Below are 22,144 nucleotides of genomic sequence, written 5' to 3'. Positions count from 1 at the left end.
TTCTTTTGTTGTTTTTGTTTTTTGAGACAAGGTCTCTCTGTGCAGCCTTGGCTGTCCTAGACTCTCTTTGTAGACCAGGCTGGCCTTGAACTCTCAGCGATCCATCTGCCTCTGCCTCCCATGTGCTGGGATTAAAGGCATGCACCACTACCACCTGGCTGAGTTGAGGCTTTCTTTTTTGTTTGTTTTATTATTGTTGTTGTTGTTGTTTTGTTTTGTTTTTTCAAGACATGGTTTCTCTGTGTAGCCTTGGCTGTCCTGTACTCACTTTGTAGACCAGGCTGGCCTCAAACTCACAGCGATTCGCCTGCCTCTGCCTCCTAAATGCTGGGATTAAAGGCATGCACCACCACCGCCCAGCTGAGTTGAGGCTTTCTTAACTCAATGTACCTGTGTCAGAGTGGTTGCCTTAAAATGCAACATGTCCCTAGCACTCTTAAAACCTTTCTAAAACTCCATGGCATTATTACAGGAGCAGTTTTAACACCCTCGTATGGCTGGAAATGTTCCTTTCATCAAGACTTAGCCCAAAGCTGCATGTTGTGGTCTATGCCTGTTATTCTAGGCTGAGGAAAGACAGTCTCAAATCCAAAGCCAGCCTGAGCTATGGAAGATTCTATCTCAAAAATAAAAACATCTGGCCTACTGTGGTGGCACACACCTTTAATCCTAGCACTCAGGAGGCAGAGGCAGGTGGATCTCCATGAGTTCAAGTCCAGTCTGGTCTACAGAGTGAGTTCCAGGACAGCCAAGGCTACACAGAGAAACCTTGTCTTGAAGACTGAAAATAAATAAATGAATAAATAAATAATTAAATTAAAAGCATCAAGTATGGTGGTGCCTACCTGTTATCTCAGTATTCTTAGAAGCAGAGGCAGGAGGATTGCCATGAGTCTTAGGACACGTTATGCTTCATAGCAAGAGTGTGTCTTGAAAAAACAAGTTTTGGCTGGGCGTGGTGGCTCACGCCTATAATCCCAGCACTCGGGAGGCAGAGGCAGGTGAATCGCTGTGAGTTCGAGGCCAACCTGGTCTACCAAGCGGGTCCAGGACAGCCAAGGCTACACAGAGAGATCCTGTCTCGAAGAAAAAAAAGGAAAAGAAAAGAAAAGACAAGACAAGTTTTACATCATCATTTTCTTAAAAACCAGAGACTGTTTTTGACCTCTTCTCCTATCAAGTCTTGGTGGTTGGTTCCGGCTTTATGTAGCAATCCTCTTGTCTCTGGTTTCACTTTCTAGGGTGCCATTACTTGCAGCCAATCACTGTCCAAAAGCATTGAATGAAAATTCCAGAAATAAACCGGGCACAGTGGTGCATGCATGTAATCCCAGCATTCAGGGAAGCAGAGGCAGGCAGATGTCTGTGAGTTTGAAGCCAGCCTGATCTACAAAGCGAGTCCAGGTCAGCCAAAGCTACACAGAGAAACCCTGTCTTGAAAAAGAAAAAAAGCAAACAAATAAACAAAAGAAAACATTTCAGAAATAAGCAATAAATAGAGTTTCGTTTGTGCACCACTCGGAGTAGTATGAGGAAGTCTTTGCAGTTCTATTCCATCCTGCCTGAGCCATAAACTGTCCTTTATTGGGTCTATCCGTGCTGTGTAGGTGGCTCACTCATCATTTACTTAGCAGCAGGCTGTTCTTAGATGGCTATATAGATATTATAATAGTTACATTCAAGGACTCTGACTCACAGATTCAAGGGTAGAAATGGTGAAAGCACGGATACGCTGAAGATATAAAAAGTCTTCCTTTAGTGAAAAGGTGAACGTTCTTGTGATCAAAAGGGAAAAGAAAACAAACAACCCCCCCCCAAAAAAAACACCATGTGACAAAATTGCTATGGTTTCTCATAAGACTAAATCTTTGTTTACTTGTTCATTGAGATAGGGTCTCGTGTTGCAAAGACTGTACTCTTTATTTGGCTGAGGATGACTTTGAACTTTGATCTTCCCATCTCCACCTGCCAAGTGCTAGGAGTACATGCGTGAGTGACCACATTCAGTTTATTTGGTGATATGGGTTGAAAACAGGGCTTTGTGCATCCCGGGTAAGTGGTTCATCAAGTGCACTACCTCCCCAGCTCCTTTCCCTTCGGATTATTGGACGCCTTTCACTGTAAGCGCCCAGAAGGCAGTGCTGTGATGGTCTCTTCACAGCTGTATCCTGGTACCTAGAATGGCAAAATGCCAAGTAAATCTGTGGGGCCTGAATGACTGAATAAAGAGCCATCAACTGAAGGTCAGGTAGGAAACAGTGCTGCATAACACTATGTGAGTCGTACTTTCTTTTTTTTTTTTTTTTCTTTTTAGATTTATTTATTTGGGGTCTGAAGAGATGGCTCAGAGGTTAAGAGCATTGGCTGCTCTTCCAGAGGTCTTGAGTTCAATTCCCAGCAATCACATGGTGATTCATTTATTTATTATGTATACAGTGTAGTGTTCTGTATGCATGTATACCTGCATGCCAGAAGAGGGCACCCGATCTCATTATAGATGGCTGTGAGCCACCATGTGGGTGCTGGGAATTGATCTCAGGACCTCAGGAAGGGCAACCAGTGTTCTTCCCTGCTGAGCCATCTCTCCAGCCCCTTGAGTGGTGAATTTTTCATTTATTTATTTATTTATTTATTTATTTTTGGCTTTTCAAGACAGGGTTTCTCTATGTAGCCCTGGCTGTCCTGGACTCTCTTTGTAGACCAGGCTGGCCTCAAACTCAGGAGATCTGCCTGCCTCTGCCTCCCGAGTGCTGGGATTAAAGGCGTGCACCACCATGCCTGACTGAGTGGTGATTTTAAATCTACATTAACTTCTTCAATCCTAGAGTTGTTCAGCTAACTCAGCAGCTCATTTTCCATCCTCTACTTCAGATGAAGACTTTTGGGCAAAAATTAGATGTGTGGCTGTTAAAGAGAAAACTGGGAGGTGCTCTGAGCGCATGGTGATAATCACAGACACCACAAAAGAAAAAGCATCAAGTGGTATTTGCTAAAGATGGTGGGACATCTATTCCACTGGGGTAGGGATGACCGCAGTAGGGATGATCGCGGTAGGGATGACAGCCATAGGGACTACAGCTGCCAGGCCTTGTGTCAGGTAGAGAGGTCAGTTTAACTCTGATTCAAAGGATAAGTGGGGTCTTGAATTATGAAGAAACATCAGAGGTAAATGTGTTTCTGCCTCTATAGACTTGAGAGGGTTGGCATGGAAGGTTGACCACGATGATTCGCTATTGAAAGTGGGCAGATAGCAAGGGTGAGAGGTGTACAGTGAACCGACCTAGCAGGACTCTCATTCAAAACAGACTCCACCAGGACAGAAAAGGCAGCCCCGGATCAGGATAACCTGCGAGCCTGACTCAAGCGTGGTGAAAGGAGAGTCATTTTTGGGTTTGCTCTTTGGCTTTTTTCCGGGAACGCAGACCCAGTTACTCCATTCAGAGCTGAGAATATCATGTGTACGATTGACCAGGACCTTCTCTGAGTAAACACATTCAGGTTAAGGTGACCTTGCTCTACAGAGAACAGGTCATCTTTGGAGGACGTGGTATGAGAACAAGATGTGAAGCAGCTTCACACAACAAGGTGATGCAGGCAGCCGTGTAAGCAGGTTAAACTCCAGCATGATCCTGAGGTGTATTTTTAGTAGAAACCTTAGCTTCTCCCAGTACAAACCATCCTACGAAATTAATAATAGGGACATTGTGAGGAAAGGACAACCTTTCTTTCTTTCTTTCTTGTCAGTGAAAAAAGCAAAGCTCTATTAAAAAAAAGGCAAGTTTAAAAGACTCTCCAAGTTTTAGATTTTTACAAAAAAAATCACAAAATATTATTTCATATAAGATGCATGACACTCTATTGATCATGAAAGGCATTGTACTAGACCATTTTGTCCAACCCTAGGCTAAAACAATATGAAAATATTTAAGGTAGGATAGGTCTCACTTTGATATTCAGTGGATAGGTATATTAAATTGTATGTTGAGTTTGTGACATTTCTTGTTGATTTATGGAGCTGTAACCTTACTCAAAGCTGAACAGCATTTCTGCTTATGATTTCCCAGTGGGATGTAGGGTATACTTCCTCATTTACATAGGAGGTTCTAAAGATAAAGACAGGTTCAGAAGAATGGAGTCAGCTTCAGACACACAGTACAGCCAGACCTTATGAAGGGACATGCCACATATCTCGGACAGCAGGTGAGACACGTGATACCTCTCATAATGGGTATTGCTCCTTAGTCACTAGATACTCCATAAATGTATCTGCAAAACTGGCAATAATAGAACACATTCTGGATTTAAAAGCTCAGCGACACATCCCCAACTACTGTGACTGACTGGTGTTTCTAAAGAATTGGGTTTCTTACCCATCCATTATTCCAACCTTTCTCAATCACAGAGTCTTAAGAAACAGTTAAGTCTTTGAATAAGAGTAGTGGTAAGTCAGTGTGTAAAGGAGAGCAACTAAGATGTAAATACCTGAATAAGGAAGACCCCAAAGACAAAAGGATGGTAACTATAGATTGCTTAGTTTTATGACCTAGTGACAGACAGCACAGCACAGGATACCAAACCCCAAAGATGACATCATGGCTCTCTCTCTACGTTGAGTGTGGAAGCCCACACCTGCCTTTTTATTTTCTGACTTCTGAGCCAGCATCAGTTGCCTTGTGGACTAGTCAGTCACATTTGTGAGCAGCCCTGTCACTCATATCCTCTGCGTCACACGTTGTTTGTCATGTTCTTTGATCTTTAGAACCCGGAAGCCATGTCTTCGCAAAGCCGAGGCTCTGGTCAGGTAATGACAGCGTCAGAGAAGCACAAGGAAGAGAGTTCTGCTTCTTCATCTTAACATCCTTCTTAGGCAAAGATGCTAATGGGGTAGAGTACCTTTCCCAATGCCAGGTGGCTTTGGATTACTTCTGCACAGCCCAAAGACTCTCTTACTCTCCCAACCCAGATAGATACTCTTCTATTTTTCCCTTTCCCTTTTGGAGACAAGGCTTTACTCTGTAGCCCAGGCAAACTTCAAACTAGAGTTCTTCTTGCCTGTGCCTCCCGAGTGCTAAGATTATAGATGTGTGCCACCTGGGTCCTTTTCTGTAGTGCTGTGTGTGTGAAGTCGTTCAGGTTGCTGTTAGTGTACTTACCACTTTTTGGTTCCCTTCATTATCTGTGAGCAGCCATTCGATGTCCAGGGTGTCTTTCTCTGGAAGCCCCAGTTGATGGTGACAGGGCAAGGTAACCTTTTCCTCTGCCACTCTCTTGATCTCAGTGTGAGTTCCCAACGTGCCAACATAATAGGATACTGGAAATAGGAGAAACCTCTAATGAGCAATGCAGATGCCGGATGACAGCATTTATGGGGGCAGAAATCACAACAAGTAAGCCTGTGGGTGCTCCTGTGGGCACGGGAGGAGCAGGCCAAGGCTTGGGGATCCTAGAACTGCAAATACTACTAGTTCTTTGCCTGTCACTGGTTCCTCCCTGTAGCAGAGCCAAAGCTTCCTCAACCTCCTTGGATTTCGCCCTACTGATTCCTGTCTTCTTGGTTAATGTGTTGGTTGCTTGTGGGATTATTTTGCTGTTTTGTTTGAGACAGGGTTTCACACTGTGGCTCTAGCTGGCTGGAAGTCTACTATTTTGCCCAGGTTGGTCTCAAATGCATGGTGACCCTCCTACCTCAACATGGTCAGTTCCCTTTATCACTTTTGTTGTTGTTGTTGTTGTTTGCTTTTTAAAATTAATTATGAGGTAATTGCTGGGCCTGGTGTATAGGCTTATAAGCTTAGCAATTTGGTGGCTTAAGCAAGTGGATGAAGGGATCAAGGACTGCATAGGCTGTCCTTCAGGGAGTCGAAGGCCAACTGGGGCAACTTAGTGAGGCCCTGTCTCTGAATAAAAAGTGAAGAACGAGGGCTGGAGAGATGGCTCAGAGGTTAAGAGCACTGTCTGCTCTTCCAAAGGTCCTGAGTTCAATTCCTAGCAACCACATGGTGGCTCACAACTATCTATAATGTGATCTCGGTCCTCTTCTGGTGTGCAGGCACATGTGGGCAGAATACTGTATAAATAAATACATACATAAATATTAAAAAAAAAAGTGAAGAATGAGCCAGATGATGTGGCGCATGACTTTAATCCAGCACTTAGGAGCCAGAAGCAGGCAGACCACTGTGAGTTTCAGGCTAGCTTGGTCTACAAAGTGAGTCCAGGACAGCCAGGTCTACATAATGAGATTCTGTTTCAAAAATACTATATATGAAAAAAAAAAGTGGAGAAGGTTATGGATATAGCTCAGTGGTAGGGTGTTTGCTTAGCCTGGGAGAAGATCTAGGTTCAGTCCCTAGTGCCTCAGTGAACAACAAAACCCCAAAACAAATGATGTAAGTCAACAACTGTGTCCCTTTTTGTTTTTGTTTTTTGTTTGTTTGTTGAGACAGGGTTTCCTTGCGTAGCCCTAGCTATCCTGGAATCCACTCTGTAGATCAGTCAGGCTTGCCTAGAAATTAGAGATCCACTTGCCTCTGCTCCTGAGTGCTGGGCTAAAAGGAGTGTACCAACAGTGCCCAGCCACAACTGTGTCTTTTGCTCTGTCTTCTACTGGAGAGGCTTCTAGAAGGAGGGCACTCACGGAAACTCTGTTGATGGTTTTGATTTTTGGTTTTTTGAGACAGGGTTTCTCTGTTCTAGCCCTGGCTGTCCTGGACTTGCTTCGTAGACCAGGTTGGCTTTGAACTCACAGAGATCCACCCTCCTCTGCCTCCCAAGTGCTGAGACTAAAGGTGTGGTGCAGAGCAGAAACTCTGTATCAATACAGGCAGCTCTTGTTCCTGAAGTTACAGGGTCAAAGACAGTGACACTGGAGAGAATCTTCCACATGAGCATTATTTTTCGTTTTTCTTTTCTTTTTTTGATTTTTCAAGACAGGGTTTCTCTGTGTAGCCTTGGTAGTCCTGGACTCACTTTCTAGACCAGGCTGGCCTCGAACTCACAGCGATCCACCTGCCTCTGCCTCCCGAGTGCTGGGATTAAAGGCGTACGCCACCACACCCAGCAAACCTTATTTTTCAAGTGAGTTGTTCTAACTCCAGAATGAGTTTTGCTTTCTAGTGGCAGACATTTAGGAGGGTGACAAGATGACAAACACCATCATAGTAGAAGAGGAAACTATTCATGATAGAAGAATTATGCAAATTTAGAGATGAGAAATCTTGGGCAACTAATTACAGGGTTTAGGACAATCTTTCAGGGCTTTGTCAGTATTAGCAATGCTGTATGTAAACCACCTGTCTAGTATAGTGTAGTATAGTATATTATAGTGTCTAGTATAGTGTAACGACAACTGCTGTAATTGCAGAGTGCTTCACTGGTCATGTTGGCACACCTCTGCCATCCCAGCTAGTCAGAAGGCTGAGGCTGGAAGATCAATTGAGCTTGGGCATGGCTGTCAAAGATAACAAAACAAAACAAACCAGTTGTAGTTGGGTGCTGTGGTACAGGTCTGTAATCCCAGCATTTGGGAGTCAGAGGCAGGTGGATCTCTGTGAGTCCACGGCTAGCCTGGTCTATAAAGTGAGTAGTCCAGGACAGCCAAGGCTACACAGAGAAACCCTGTCTTTTTGTTGTTGTTTGTTTGTTTGTTTGTTTTTTAGCTTTTTCAAGACAAGGTTTTCTCTGTGTATCCTTGGCTGTCCTGGACTACTCGCTTTGTAGACCAGGCTGGCTTCGAACTCACAGCGATCCTCCAGCCTCTGCCTCCTAAGGGCTGGGATTAAAGGCCTTGTGCCACCATGCCCAACTCCAACATCTGTTTCTTACCACTTTTCTTTTCTTTTTTTTTTCTGAGACAGGGTTTTTCTGTGTAGCCTTGGCTGTCCTAGACTCACTTTGTAGATCAGGCTGGCCTTGAACTCACAGAGACCCCCCCTCCCTGGCCCCTCCCTCACCTCTGCCTCCTTGAGTGCTGGGATTAAAGGAGTGTGTCACTATGACCAATTACATTACCTATTCTTATCCAGTCTCCAACAACAGCCCCCAGGAAAGCTGAGAACACTGGCCTGCCTGCATTGTACTGAGATGAGCTTGGAGGAGGAAACACTACCTTCCATCTGTGCTGAAACCAGCAGAGTTGTCCTAGCAAGGCTAAAGAATCCTACAGTATGAGAGAATCCAGGAGGTCATTGCTGTATGTAGATAAATAACCGCAAAGGATGGGCTGTGAGACTTGCTGAAGGAGGCCACTAGAGGGCAAGAAAAGCTCAGGTTTGGCTGATGTCCCCAGAGGACCGGAACACAGTGGTGGGTGGTGTGCTCTGACACAACTCCAGCTTCTATTTATAACACACCAGAATTAAACACAGCAGCACCAGGAAGGTGCCTTCGTGAATACAAATGATTTAAACTAGGCAGGGAGCGTCAGCCAGAGCCTACGGGTCTGCTGTGTTCCTTGAGCCTCAAGCCCCCAGACTCCAAAATGCCACCGGGATCTGTGCAGATTTCTGTGACTCTTTTTTTTTTCATCTTAAAACATAATATTTTACCATATGTTGATTCTATAGTCTGAGCTGCCAGGGACCTTGGTAGTGTTTGTAAGAACTGTGTGACATGTGTCTGCCATCTGGTGGGTGAGAGGGAATTGCAGTCCAACCATTCTGTGGGCTGGTGCATGCCTGTAAATCTTCCAGCACTCAGGAAGACAGAGGCAGGCGGATCTTTGTGAGTTTAAGGCCAGCCTGGTGTACAAATCGAGTCCAAAACAGCCAAGGCTACACACACACACACACACACACACACACACACACACAGAGAGAGAGAGAGAGAGAGAGAGAGAGAGAGAGAGAGAGAGAGAGAGAGAGAGAGAGAGAGAGAGGGAGAAACTCTGTCTTGAAAACCTAAAAAATCCAAAAATCCCTACAGTCAGTTTAATTTAAGAAGAAATTGCAGCCTGACTAAGCTAGTGAGTCAGGGAAGAGGAGAGATTTTGACATTTTGCTGTAGTATTTGTCCTGGGGCTGAGGTGTTGGAAGGGGGATTTGGAAACAAAGGCTTCTTATGTATATGCAAAACACTTTCCTGGAAGCCACTGGCTTTCCCCAGTGGGGCTTTTACAGGCAGCTCAGACACTTTAAGCAGGTGCTAGCGGGAACCTCTCAGCCTTAACATTATCACCATGCCCCCAGCCTGAGGGGTGTGGGGTGGGGTGCAGCACATGGAAGCTGCCCTATAATCAGCTCCCTCGCTGCTCCTCTCTACTGAGGAGGGGCTACGGGGCTACGTCTTAGAGTTCTCGCTGCAGAGGCTTTGCTCTCTGAACCCTTGGGATTCCTTAGAGTCTCACGATCATTCCAGACTGTTAGGATCCTGCTTCCGTCTGCCTACCTGTGATGCCATTGCCTACCTGCCACAGGGGGCGTGGCCCTGCCCAAGGCTGTATAAAAGGACAGACCCACCTCACTCCTCCCTCTCTTACTCTCTTTCCCTCTACACCCTTTCTCTCTTCCTCTGTCTCAGTCTCTGTCTCTCTCTGTCTCAGTCTCTGTCTTTCTCTCTGGGGCGCCTCTCCCCTTTCCTTCTCCCCCATGCATGCTCATTTAATAAATCTCATATAATATCATATCCATTGCCTGGCACCTTATTTCTTATATCCTTATTTCTTTATTATTAAACATAAAATTGGTGCCTGTGACTATTGATAGGAAACTCAGAGGACCATTCCGTTATCTCTCATGGTTTATTGAGGGACAGCAGGCTGGGAAGTGACTAAGTACAGTCTCTAACCTCCTTTTTTCCTTAATAGGATTTTCCTACTTTTCCAAAGCCCATGGAATGTCCATGGGGGGACAACTTGTCCCTTATCAGCCATGTTTACTCTTCCTGAAGAGGAACTCAAGGATTGCCCTCATGAGTACAGGCTCCCCACACATTCCCAGTCTCTGAGTAATAAACTACAGAAATGATCCCTGAATGTATAGTCACAGCAGGCTCTAGGTAAATCCACAGTGCTGGGTGTAGGAGTTATCTGAATTATTTGCCAGCCTGTGTAGATCAGAGGCAGGGATGGAAGGCTAGCTCTGCACACTGTCTAGTGTACAGTAGAGTGCCCTCTAGTGACTACAGAAATGTATCCTTTCTTTCTCAATGGTTCTGGGACATTTGGCATTCACTAAAGCCCTAAAGCTTAATAGGAGGAGTTTTTCCCATATTTTGCTTTACCCAGAATGCTTGAGAAAGCCTCTGGAAATGAAAGCATCATATGTAGTTAGAAAAGTAAAAGAAAGGGCCATCCCACTACTTGCAGAAAAGCTGTGAGTATTGTGACTTCAAAGTTAGCCTGGGCTACACTGACTATCCTGTCTAAAAACAAAGCAACACAGAGAACAAAACAAAAATGAAGCAAGAAAAATAAAAGAGACTTCAGGAACTTTCTTTCTTTCTTTCTCTCTCCCCACCCCCCCCCCCTTTTGGTATACAATGCTGTGTCTGCATGTATACCTGAACACCAGAAGAGGGCACCAGATCTCATTATAGGTGGTTGTGAGCCACCATGTCATTTCTGGGAATTGAACTCAGGACCTTTGGAAGAGCAGCCAGTGCTCTTAACCTTTGAGCCATCTCTCCAGTCCTCAGGAACTTTCTTCTTTCTTTCAAAAGGAATCTTTTAAAAGATTTATTTATCTATTTAATGTATATGAGTACACTGTCTTCATGAACACCAGAAGAGGTCACCAGATCTCATTATAGATGGTTGTGAACCACCATGTCGTTGCTAGGAATTGAACTCAAGACCTCTGGAAGAATAGCCAGTGCTGCTAACTGCTGAGCCATCTCTCCAGCCCCTCAGGAACTTTCTTACCAGCCTCTTATTGTATAGACCAAGAATTAAGACTCAGAGTGACTCAAGCCAAGTTTGTAGAGTTCTGTAGGGTGAGGGGTATTGTGTGTGCACTTGTGTGAGTGAGGCATCCAAACTTCTCTGGAACACTGTATACACTTCATGAGGCACCATGGATCTGAGTTTAGAGGCCCCTTGACCTCTCTCATCTATTTTTTCTCTGTGGTTTTGTTTGTTTGTTTGTTTTTACAGATTTACATAGGGGTTCTCTATGTAGTCCTGGCTGTCCTGGAACTCACTCTGTAGACCAGGCTGGCCTCAAACTCAGCGATCCACTTGCCTCTACCTCTTGAGTGCTGGGATTAAAGGCATGTGCCACTATCTCCCCCCAACTCTCCAACACACACACACACAACACACACACACACACACACACACACACACACACACACATTCACACACACACACCCCTCTTTTCTTCTCTATAAAATGAAGGAAAGTTCTTAAAAGGACTGTATTTGGTCTGAGTAAAGGACACAGCACACACTCAACAATCAGTGGTTGTTGTTGTTATATTTTGTTTTTTTGAGACAGAGTTTCTCTGTCCTGGACTCTTTTGTACAGCAGGCTGGCCTCAAACTCACATCAATCCACCTGCCTCTGCCTCTCTGAGTTCTGGGATTAAAGGTATAGTATACCACCATGTCTGGCTATAATGGTTATGATTAGTGACTGCTACACTATGTTGTAAAAGACAAGGAGAAAGAGAACAGGCATCACGGAGGCAAACCAGGCTTGTGAGGTATTGGGAAGAGATAGTTCTGGGGAGACAGGCATGCCTTGGCTGCAGACTGGAGTGAAAGAAGAGCACACTAGGTGAGGGAGCATCTGGAGGGCGGAGGAGCACCTGGAGCCGGGGGAGCACCTGGCCTCTCCTGGCAGCCTCCCATTAGCAGCCTCCCTGCTACAGCCTCCTCTTCTATGCTTCCTTCCAAGCCTTGCACCCAGCCCAGGCCAGGGTCTCCTTATGAAGGTCTTCAGGAGAAAGAGAGAGAGAGAGAGAGAGAGAGAGAGAGAGAGAGAGAGGACTGCATTGGTTGCTAACCAGCAGCTTCCTTTCTGCAACTTCTCAAATGCAAACATATTTGGTTTTTAGACGAAGCCTAAAGCTAAAGGAATGAAGCTTGCAGCTTGCCAGTGGAATTTCAAATGTCTAGAAACTGGGATGGTGTCTGGTTAGGAATTTCCCTGGAGAGGGTGCTTGTTCCAGGAGACTCTACAGCAGTGGGGTGGGTACAAAGGACTGAGCCATAGGCTTTGGTCAGGAGACGGGTCACAGAGATTCCTTTCTACAGAGATGCCCTGGCTTTAAATAAACAGTAGGAAAAAGAAAGGAAGGAAGGGGGCATAAGGAGAGGGTAACAGGAAGAAGATGCTGAGGGGGAGGGGAATTAAAAAAAAAAAGGAGGAAAAGTGGGGGGAGGAAAGAGGAATAGGATAGGGGTAAGGGTGAGACAGAAACTTTTTTTTTTCCTTTTGAGACAAGGTTTCTCTGTGTAGCCCTTACTGTCCTGGACTCACTCTGTAGACCAAGCTGGTCTCAAACTCACAAGGAGCTACCTGCCACTGCCTCCCGAGTGCTGGGATTAAAGATGTGAGCCACCATGCCTGGCTTTGTAAGACAAGTTTTATTCTAAGATTTTTGTTACTGCAGTGTGAAGAAGCAAAGCCTTGGGCGTTGTACATGTTGGGTAAGTATTTAACTACGAAACTACATCCCCAGCCTTAAGTTTTCAGATGAAACAAAGGCAGATCAAAGACAAAGACTCTCCAGGCGGATTGGGCATGCCTTTAATCCCAGCACTCCGGAGGCAGAGGCAGGCGGGTCTCTGTGAGTTCGAGGACAGCCTGTTCTACACAGAGAGTCCAGGACAGGCAAGGCTACACAGAGAAACCCTATTTCAACCCTCGTCCCCAAAAGCTAAAGATTCTTGCCAGGTGTGGTAGTAAACACAATCCTGTTTACATAGTGAATTCTAGGCCAGCCCAGGCTACGTTGTAAAACCATGTCTCAAAAAGGTGAATGAATAAATAAATAAATAAAGAAAGAAAGAAAGAAAGAAAAGACAAGGATTCATCCTTTTCCTGCTCTGTGACAGACTGTCTCAATATGTGGTTTAATGTGTCTACCCACTGCTCTCTTCACTTACCAAGTGCAGATGATACTGGGAATACAGAGATGTGATATGAAAATATGAGATATAAGGCCATAAGATATTATGGTAATGAGATAATAAGGTACCAGATACCAGATATTAGGTTATATGAGCTTTATTAAATGAGCATGGGGAGAGAAGGAAAAGGGGGAGGGGTACCCCAGAGAGAGAGACAGACAGAGAGAGAGAGAGAGAGAAAGAGAGAGAGAGAGAGACAGACAGACAGACAGACAGACAGACAGACAGAAACAGAGAGACAGAGCCAGAGCCAGAGGAAGAGAGGGGGAGAGGAAGAGGAAGAGAAGAGGAAGAGGGGAACCATGAAGAGGGTTTGTCCTTTTGTATAGGCCTGGGCAGGGCCACGCCCCCATGGCAGGTAGGCAATGACATCACAGGTAGGCAGACTGAAGCAGAGTCCTAACACTAAGGCCCTCAGAAAGCAGATGGTTAGTGATAGCTTCAAATAATTTAACAGTTAACTCAGCTCATTCAGATGCCTTGTCCCAAGTGAGGCCCATGACTCCACAGGGAGCTAATGCTATCAGTTCCCTTTAAGAGAAGTGAAAGCAGAGGCCACATGGCTGGGGCCATGTAGTTTACAGGAAGCACCGTGAAGATAGCCCCTCCCCGCCCCAGACCATTGCCTGTACCTTGCAGTATCAGTGGGAAGCAGATCATTTCTATTAAATGTATGTACAGCAAGCTAGGGAGACAAGTTAATCTGATTGGGCACTCTGGAGATACATAATTGTCCTGCCAGCTGGGATTCTGAGCCAAACACAAGGAGAAATTTAATAAAGACATGCCAAAAGTTACAACCAGACACAAGTACGGGGCTGGAACCTGGAATAAAATAAGGATTTGATAGACCACTGGTTGATACGGCTGTCAGTTAAGTGCAGGGCTGTACTCACAGTGGTGTGACGTTGCAAACACCAGAGTGACAGCCCCATTGCACCTTACATGAACCAAGCTGGCACACTAAGCTCAGCTGTGTGCAGTGCTATGCGTTAAAAGCTGGAAGAGACTTTGATTAAAAAAAACAAACAAAATTTGCTGTCAGAGGATTGTGACCGGGAAATGATGGAGTCAGAGAAATGTGCATGAAAAATAGTTTGGCGCAGTTACAGGTGAATGTCAGCAGGACAGAATGCCAAGAGGGCCGCGTGACATCTGCCTTCCGATATTAAAAAAGGCTGCGAAAAAGCCAGGCTTGGGGGCCTAGGCCTGTAGTCCCAGTGACTGAGGTAGCTGAAGTAGGAGGCTCACAAGTTCAGAAGGTCTGCTTGGGCTATCAGAGTGACCTCAAGGCCAGCAAGGTACTGGGCAACTTAGTGAGATTCTATGCCAAAATAAAGAGTAAAAAGAGGACTGAGGATAGAGCTTGGTTGCAGATCCCTTGTGTAGCATGCATAAGGCCTTGGGTCTAATCTGATGCGTCTCGGGTCTAATCCTGACCTGATGTGTCAGGAGGGCCCCTCGTGGGTTTGTGTCAGCCAATGCGTGACGTGCTGATCTGTCTGTAGCTCACCTTACATCCTGGCTCCTGATCAGAGAGCGGTGACTAAGGCGAATAGCCTGCAACCTCAGCCTCAGGTGAGCTCCCCCTGAGGGTGCTGCCAAGCCCAGGGCCGAAGTGAAATGAGACTCTTTTGACTTCTTGGCTTCTAAACGTCCTGTGGCACCAGGGTTAGTGGATGTTCACGAGCTAAACAGAGCTAAATGAATACTGGGAGCTCAACTGCACATTATCTATGCTAGATTTCACTGTACATCCTATGAACCAATGCCTATGGGTGTCATCTTTACCACACTCAACGTGATTTTCTATGTCTGTGTGTGCAAGGGGGTATAAATACCTATAGGTGTTCATGGGTTTGAGTGGCTGTGCAGATGAGAAATAATCTTCTTCTTCTCCTTCTCCTTCTCTTCTTCCTCCTCCTCCTCCTCCTCCTCCTTCTTCTTTTCCCCAGGGTCTCTCAATGGCCTGATGCTCATCAAGGAGGCTAGACTGGCTGGTAAGTAACCCCCAGGACCCTGCCTGATTTCATCACCACAGCACTGGGATTATAAAGGTGTGCCACTACACCTAGAACCCAGGTTTGCTTGTTTGTTTGTTTGGCACGGATGCTACGTATTGAACTCAGACCCTTGTGCTTGAGTGGCCAGCACTTTATCCACTGAGCCATCTCTTCAGCCCCAACAAGATCTTTTAAAATAAAAGCTTGCTGTGCTGTCTATATTTATGAATACTTCATGTGAAAAAAAAAGGCTTTTTTACACTTAAAAAAAAATCAAGCATCTCATAAGCCTGTTGGGGATTGTTCCTTGAGGGCAGGACGATATCCATACGGCATGACTGATCCAACCATGAAATGATTGTTTGGGAGATTTCCAGGATCTTCAATTCTGTAATCACAGATTGCTTACACAATCACATGACTCTCTTACAAGAGGCGTGACCAAGCATCTGTTGTGAGGCTTTTGTTTTGCAGGGCTGTGGAAGGAACCCAGGGCCTGACACATGCTATGCAAGTTCTCTACCACTGAGCTAAACCCAGAATCTGGAGCTAATGAGTTGGTAGGCTCGTTAACAGCACGGTCTGACAGCAGAGTGAGCTGCAGAATTCAGTAAAATTGTCATTCACATGGGGTTATGCAGGAGCTGCAAAGGGGATCCTTATATGTGGGTGTTAAATGGAATAGTCAAAGCATTTCTCATTATGAGGACTTGGTGTATTTATGCTATGCAGAATATAAAATACAAAATGTGTATTATTGTACACTGGTGTGTTTCCTCACCTTACTGGGCTTTTACACAAAGGATCTAGTTTGTTTCCTTCACTTCCCTGGGGTTCTTGAAAAGAATGGAAAGGAACTGGTCCACAGGGTTACAACGCTCCTTTCTGCTGTGTAGACGTTTTAATCCACAAGGGGGCAGAATTCACTCAAGAAGAATTAACAAATATCCTAGCTTGCTTTCCCCTAACAAAGGCTTATAATTGACCGCCCTGGTCAGCACTGTACTGCATTTGGTGTCTTGTGCTAAAACTACATGCACCAAATGGAAACCTTAGAAAAAAACATGGCTTTCAGAGGAAATGGAAATTGACAGTGTTTAATAACTTTAAAATTGAAAGAGATTTATTTTGTGTTTTGTGGGTGTTTTGACTGCAGGTACGTCTATCCATCCCACATGCAGGCCTGGAGGCCTTAGAAGAGGGTGTTGGGTCTCCTGGAAGTAGAGTTAAGCATTCGTAAGCCACAGGGTGCATGCTGGGAATCAAAGCCAGGTCCTCGGTAAGAGCAGCCAGTGTTCCTACACTGAGCCGTATTTCCAGCCCCTGTTTTAAATGACTTTTAACACCTCAAGGACATCATTTTGCTCTTTATAACAAAAATAGATGTTTGCTTTGTTTGTCTAAGACCAAAAATACTTATTTGAATTGCAGAATATATTATGAGAAAAAAAAACCCCAAAATAAAAAGTTACTCAGAGGGTGTGAAGTACAGTTTCAATAAGTAAAACCAAGGGGAAAGGACAAAACCCTGTCCTAAGCCATGTGCTGGTGGCACAAGTCTTCAATCCTAGTGCTTAGGAGGCAGAGGCAGGCAAGTCTGAGTTCAAGGCCAGCTTGGTCTACAGAGTGAGTTCCTGGACAGCCAAGGGTACACAGAGAGCCTGTCTCTCAACACCAAACAAACAAACAAACAACTACAAAACCCCACAACCAGTGCCAGGGCCACATGCCTGTCGTTCCTATATTTGTGAGGTGGAGACAAGAGGATTGCTTAGAGTAAAGGCCAACCGAGAGCATGACTGAGACCCTATCTCAAAACAAACACACAGCAAAACAAAGCAACACAGAACAAAGGCCAAAGAATTGGCTGGAGAAATGGCTGAGTAGTTAAAAGCACTTGCTGCTTAATTATGACAGCCAGCGTTTGGATACCAGCACCCACATCAGGTGCTCACCCGTACCTGTAAGTTCAGCTCAAGGGAACTCTTCCGGCCTTCCCAGGCACTGGCATGCACGAGCGCACACACACACACACACACACACACACACACACACACACACACACACAAACGTGTGCACTCAAAGAGACACATGAACACACACATATGCATGCACACACACAGATGAGCACTCACACAGACACACACACATGTGTGCACTCACAGAAACACATGTACATACACATACATAAAATAACAATTAAAAATCAAAGAACAAAGCACAACAAAAATCTGCCCCAGAGGCCGGGCGTGGTGGCGCACACCTTTAATCCCAGCACTTGGGAGGCAAAGGCAGGTGGATCTCTGTGAGTTCGAGGCTAGCCTGGTCTACAAAGCGAGTCCAGGACAGCCAAGGCTAACAGAGAGACCCTGTCTCAAAAAACAAAAAACAAACAAACAAAAAATCTACCCCAGGAGCTGGGCATGGGGTCACACACCCGTAATCCCAGGTGGGGAAGCAGAGGCAGGCGGATCTCTGTGAGTTCGAGGCCAGTCTGGTCTACAAAGTGAGTCCAGGACAGGCAGGGATACACAGAAAAACCCTGTGTCACAAACCAAACCAAACCAAACCAAAGTATCTGCCCCAGATGGCTAAAGATGCTGAGATGTCAATGAAGGACTCTAGGCACTTTCAGCCTTGAAGTTTAGACTCTCTTCTAGTACTATACCCTATCTACAAAATCCTGGAAGAGGCTGGCTATTTGGAATCTAGAACCTCAGACTAGAGCAGGCATGGGGAAGGTCATCTCTGTCGCTGTCATGGCTCCAGGCCAGTGAATCAAGGTGGTCTGCGGATGTGTCAAACTGTCCACACACAATAATTGAGGGGGAATATGGCCACAGGGAAACAGTCCTGAAATCATGACGTCACTGTGAGTATCCAGCTTCTTGTTATTATTGTGTATCGTCACACTCAGGGGTACTGATGCCACATCTTTCTTTCTTTCTTTCTTTCTTTCTTTCTTTCTTTCTCTCTCTCTCTCTTTCTTTCTTTCTTTCTTTCTTTTTGTTTTGTAACAGGGTTTCTCTGTGTAACAGCCCTGGCTGTCCTGGAACTAGCTGTGTAGACTAGGCTTGCCTCTAACTCACAGAGATCCACCTGCCTCTGCCTCCCGAGTGCTGGGATTAAAGGCATGTGCCACCACGCCCAGCTGATGCCACATTTCTTTAAATGAACACAGAGTCCCCTGCTTCTCTGAGTGCCACGAGAAACCAGCAAGGGCTCTGACAACACACTTGGCATCCATAGGGGAGTGACCAGGAGCACATCATTGTTCACAAATACAGGTACTGCTGGGGGTGGAGAATCATCTTTTGTTTATGAGAAGACCATAGTCTAACAGAGAAGCACACAGGCACCAAGTCAGACAGCATGTCATGAGCATCTTGTGAGGGTCAGGAGTGCTCTAAGAACTCAGAGGAGGAAGATTGCAGGAAAGGTTGCGTCTACTCTTGGCCTCGAATGGGTTGGAATTCTAGCAGCTGTAAATGAAAGGTGATGACACGTGATGAGCTGTGAATAGCAGCCTGACTGCTTGGCACACCTAAGTCACCAAGCTGACCTCGGCACAGGCATAGGAGACCTTTCACCCTGACATGTTCTCAGAGTGTGACGCTGGGAGGGAGGAAAACCAATAGTATGCAAGCTTCGACATTGCAGCCTGGAGGCTGGCCGTCTATCTAGGAGTTAGCTTTGTTGTTGTTGTTGTTTGTTTGGCCTCTGACTCAGGCACTCTTTCTGCCTTAGCCTTTCAAGTGCTGGGATTTTGAGTGTGTGCCGCCACCATCTTGGGAAGGGTTTATCCTCATTTCTCAAGTAATAACTGTCAAAGGAAGAAAATTGCCTGGCCCACAGAGACCAGGCCAGTCAGAAGCACAGCAGCCCTTGAGCTTTCTCCCTCAGCTGTGTCCTCGTCCTCCACGCATGTATCTAATTCACATATGTGGGAATGCGTACATGCACATCACTGTCCAGAGTCCTCTGCATGCATGCCTGAGCCGATCGACAGGTCACAGGGCATGCGTGCCTTTGATTATGAATGAGCCTCTCAGAGATCTAGATCTCACCCTGGCTTATTTCATCAGCATATCTATTTACAGCCCCTGTCTCATTCCAAATGCGAAGGCACTTTCATATCTAAATCTTTTATTACTTCCAGAGGAGATCTGAACAGAAGAGGGAGCATAAATATTGGCACTTGCTGAGGGTGATAGTGAGTTGTTGGGGACCCATGACAATGAAGAACTGAGGGGATGCTGATGGCTAAAGTCCCGCATCTGTGTGAAAGCTTCAATTTAGAGGTCTACCTTTTTTTTTTTTTTAAATCTGCCTTCTTGTCAAAGGTAGTAACAAATGGAAGGTGACTGCTTTGAACTTCACCCCTTTCTCTTCCTCAGTCACCTTCTAGGAAGGGACAGCAAAGGCAGGACATGAATAAAATGAATCAGGAGAGCTGTGATTTCTGTACATGTGGAAATCTGTCCCGTAACATTAAATATGATGAGTTCCAGCACTCGGGAAGCAGAGGCAGGTAGATCGCTGTGAGTTCAAGGCCAGCCTGGTCTACAAAGTGAGTCCAGGACAGCCAAGGCTACACAGAGAAACCCAGTCTCAAAACCAACCAACCAAACAACCAACCAAACAACCAAACAACCAAACAAATATAAAAAGACGAGTTCAAAGCCAGCCTGACCTACAAAGGGAGTCTAAGATAGCCACAGAGAAAGTCTGTCTTGGGAAAAAAAAAGATTAAATATGACAATATAGTTGGGTAGTGGTGGTGCACACATTTAGAACCAGCACTTAGGAGGCAGAGGCAGGTAGATCTCTGTGAGTTTGAGACCAGCCTGGTCTACAGAATGAGTTTGGACAGTCAGGGCTACACAGAGAAATCTATCTACCTTTCTTTCTTTCTCTTTGTTTCTTTTTTAAAAGATTTATTTATTTATTTATTTTTTAGGCAGTGTTTTGCCTGCATGTAACACCTGCAGGCCAGAAGAAGGCACCAGATCTCATTGTAGATGGTTGTGAGCCACCATATGGTTGCTGGGAATTGAACTCATGACCTTTGGAAGAGCACACAGTGCTCTTAACCTCTGAGCCATCTCTCCAGCTCTGAGAAACCATGTTTCAAACAAAACAAAACCTATAAACAAATAAACAAAAGAAAGGACAATACAAATTTGCTATGGTATACATTTAACTCTCCTGTGTAGAGATATTGTTTAATAATAGCTGATAATCTAAAATCTTTGCCAACATCTACTTATTTATGTGTGCGCACGCAAATATGCTACAGTACACATGTGGAGGTCACAGGACAACATGGATAGCTGTTCTCTTCTACCAGGGATAGAAGTCAGATAGTCAGGTGTGGCAGCTGGTGCCTTTACCCACCCACCCAACCCACCAGCCTTACCATCCTCCTTTTGTACTATCCTTACTATTGAGGCCAGCTTCAAACTCATGGGTTCTCTTCGATAGCTTCATGAGTGGCCGGATTAGAGATCTGCACTGTCACACTTAGCTAAAGATTCTTTGGCGCACATATGCAATACAATGTTATTTGATTAACACTCGTTTCCATTTTCCATCTTCTCAGTAACCCTTATTGGTACATATAGACATGAAAACACAGAGACTGGCTTGTCCATAACCATACAATAAGTGATAGACACATAATGCTAATCCATCCTTTTCAGAGAGAGAGAGAGAGAGAGAGAGAGAGAGAGAGAGAGAGAGGAAGAGAGGGGGATGGAGGAAGGGGGGAGAGAGAGAGAGAAAGAGAGGGAGAGTTCCTTGACAATATATTAATATCCACCCACCCACTATATCTGATTAATGAAAATTGTATTGCTCTAGAATCTTCTCAAACCTTCCCAGTGTTCTCTTCTACTCCTGGTTATATTCAGAGCTGTTCCTCAGTCTTTCTCAGCTCAGCTCCCGTTTGTACATACAAATAAAACTCATTCATCATCACTGGTATTTGGAAGAGATTAAATACTGTGATTAAACTATGGCATTTTAGAGCCGGCTTTCCAGAATTACATATGGTGAATTTCATGCCAATTGAAAGAAGGTGGGCCCAGCATCTCTGAGTTGGAGGCCAGCCTGGTCTATGGAGTTCCAGGACAGTCAGGGCTACATGGAGTAACACTGCCTCAAAAACAAAACAAAACAAAACAAACAACAAGAGAAGAAAGAAATAACTAATCTGTGCATTAAAGTCCAGACAGCTAAGGTAAACACACACACACACACACACACACACACACACACACACACACACACACACACAGAGTTTCACGTAACCAGAGCCCTACAAAACAGGGTTTGTCTCATTTTACAGACTCAGAAAGGCTAGTTTGCTTAAGGATCTCAGTGTTAATAATTCTTTTTGTTTTTGTTTTTTTCAAGACAGGGTTTCTCTGTGTAACAGCTCTGACTGTCCTGGAACTCGCTCTGTAGTCCAGGCTGGCCTGAAATCATGGAGATCTGCCTGCCTCTGCCTCCCAAGTGCTGGGATTAAACTTTAAACTCTAGCAGTGTGACAGGAAGCCTGTGTTCTACAAAAGATGCCAACTACAACACTGCTCATATCATTCTGATAGTACATCTTCCTGGACTTTGTCATCAGGAAACTTTTACAAAGGTGCTGCCACCCTGTTGTCAGGGAGCAAAAACCCCAAACTAGCTCCAGAGATTATGGCTGACGGAATCTAACAGGACTTCCTGCACAACATTCATAGGTAACATTTGTGGGTAATCTTTTAAAATGCTGAAGTTAGGATGTATTCTTACTAGCGCGTCCATGAAAAGCTGACCAGATGAAGTAGTCCCTTAGCTAACAGACTTTTTCAATTATTTAAAAATAACTACCATAGGGACTAAAGAGTGGTTAAGAATGCTGGCTTCCCCCCCCCCCCCGGCCCCCACCAGAGGACTTGGGTTCAATTCCTAGCAGCCGCATGGAGACTCACAATTGTCTCTAACTCCAGTTCCAGGGGATCTGACACTCTATTCTGGTCTCCTTTGGCACCAAGCAGGAACAAGGTGCACACACACTCATG

At 45.1% G+C, this 22,144-nt stretch overlaps 1 protein-coding gene across 1 annotated transcript in view; it reads right to left on the bottom strand.

The window, feature by feature from the left end:
- Positions 1 to 22,144, bottom strand: part of CLMP (CXADR like cell adhesion molecule) — a 105,499-nt gene that overhangs the window by 17,900 nt on the left and 65,455 nt on the right. Inside the window, exon 2 of the mRNA XM_084782510.1 lies at positions 5,154 to 5,311. Coding sequence (XP_084638636.1) covers positions 5,154 to 5,311 — 158 coding nt within the window. The remainder of the gene's footprint in view (positions 1 to 5,153; positions 5,312 to 22,144) is intronic.

The sequence above is a fragment of the Acomys minous genome (assembly GCF_964271855.1).
Source record: "Acomys minous genome assembly, chromosome: 5".
Classification (NCBI taxonomy): domain Eukaryota; kingdom Metazoa; phylum Chordata; class Mammalia; order Rodentia; family Muridae; genus Acomys; species Acomys minous.
The sequence above is the reverse complement of the archived record's forward strand: the minus strand, read 5'-3'. Positions and strand labels throughout refer to the sequence as shown.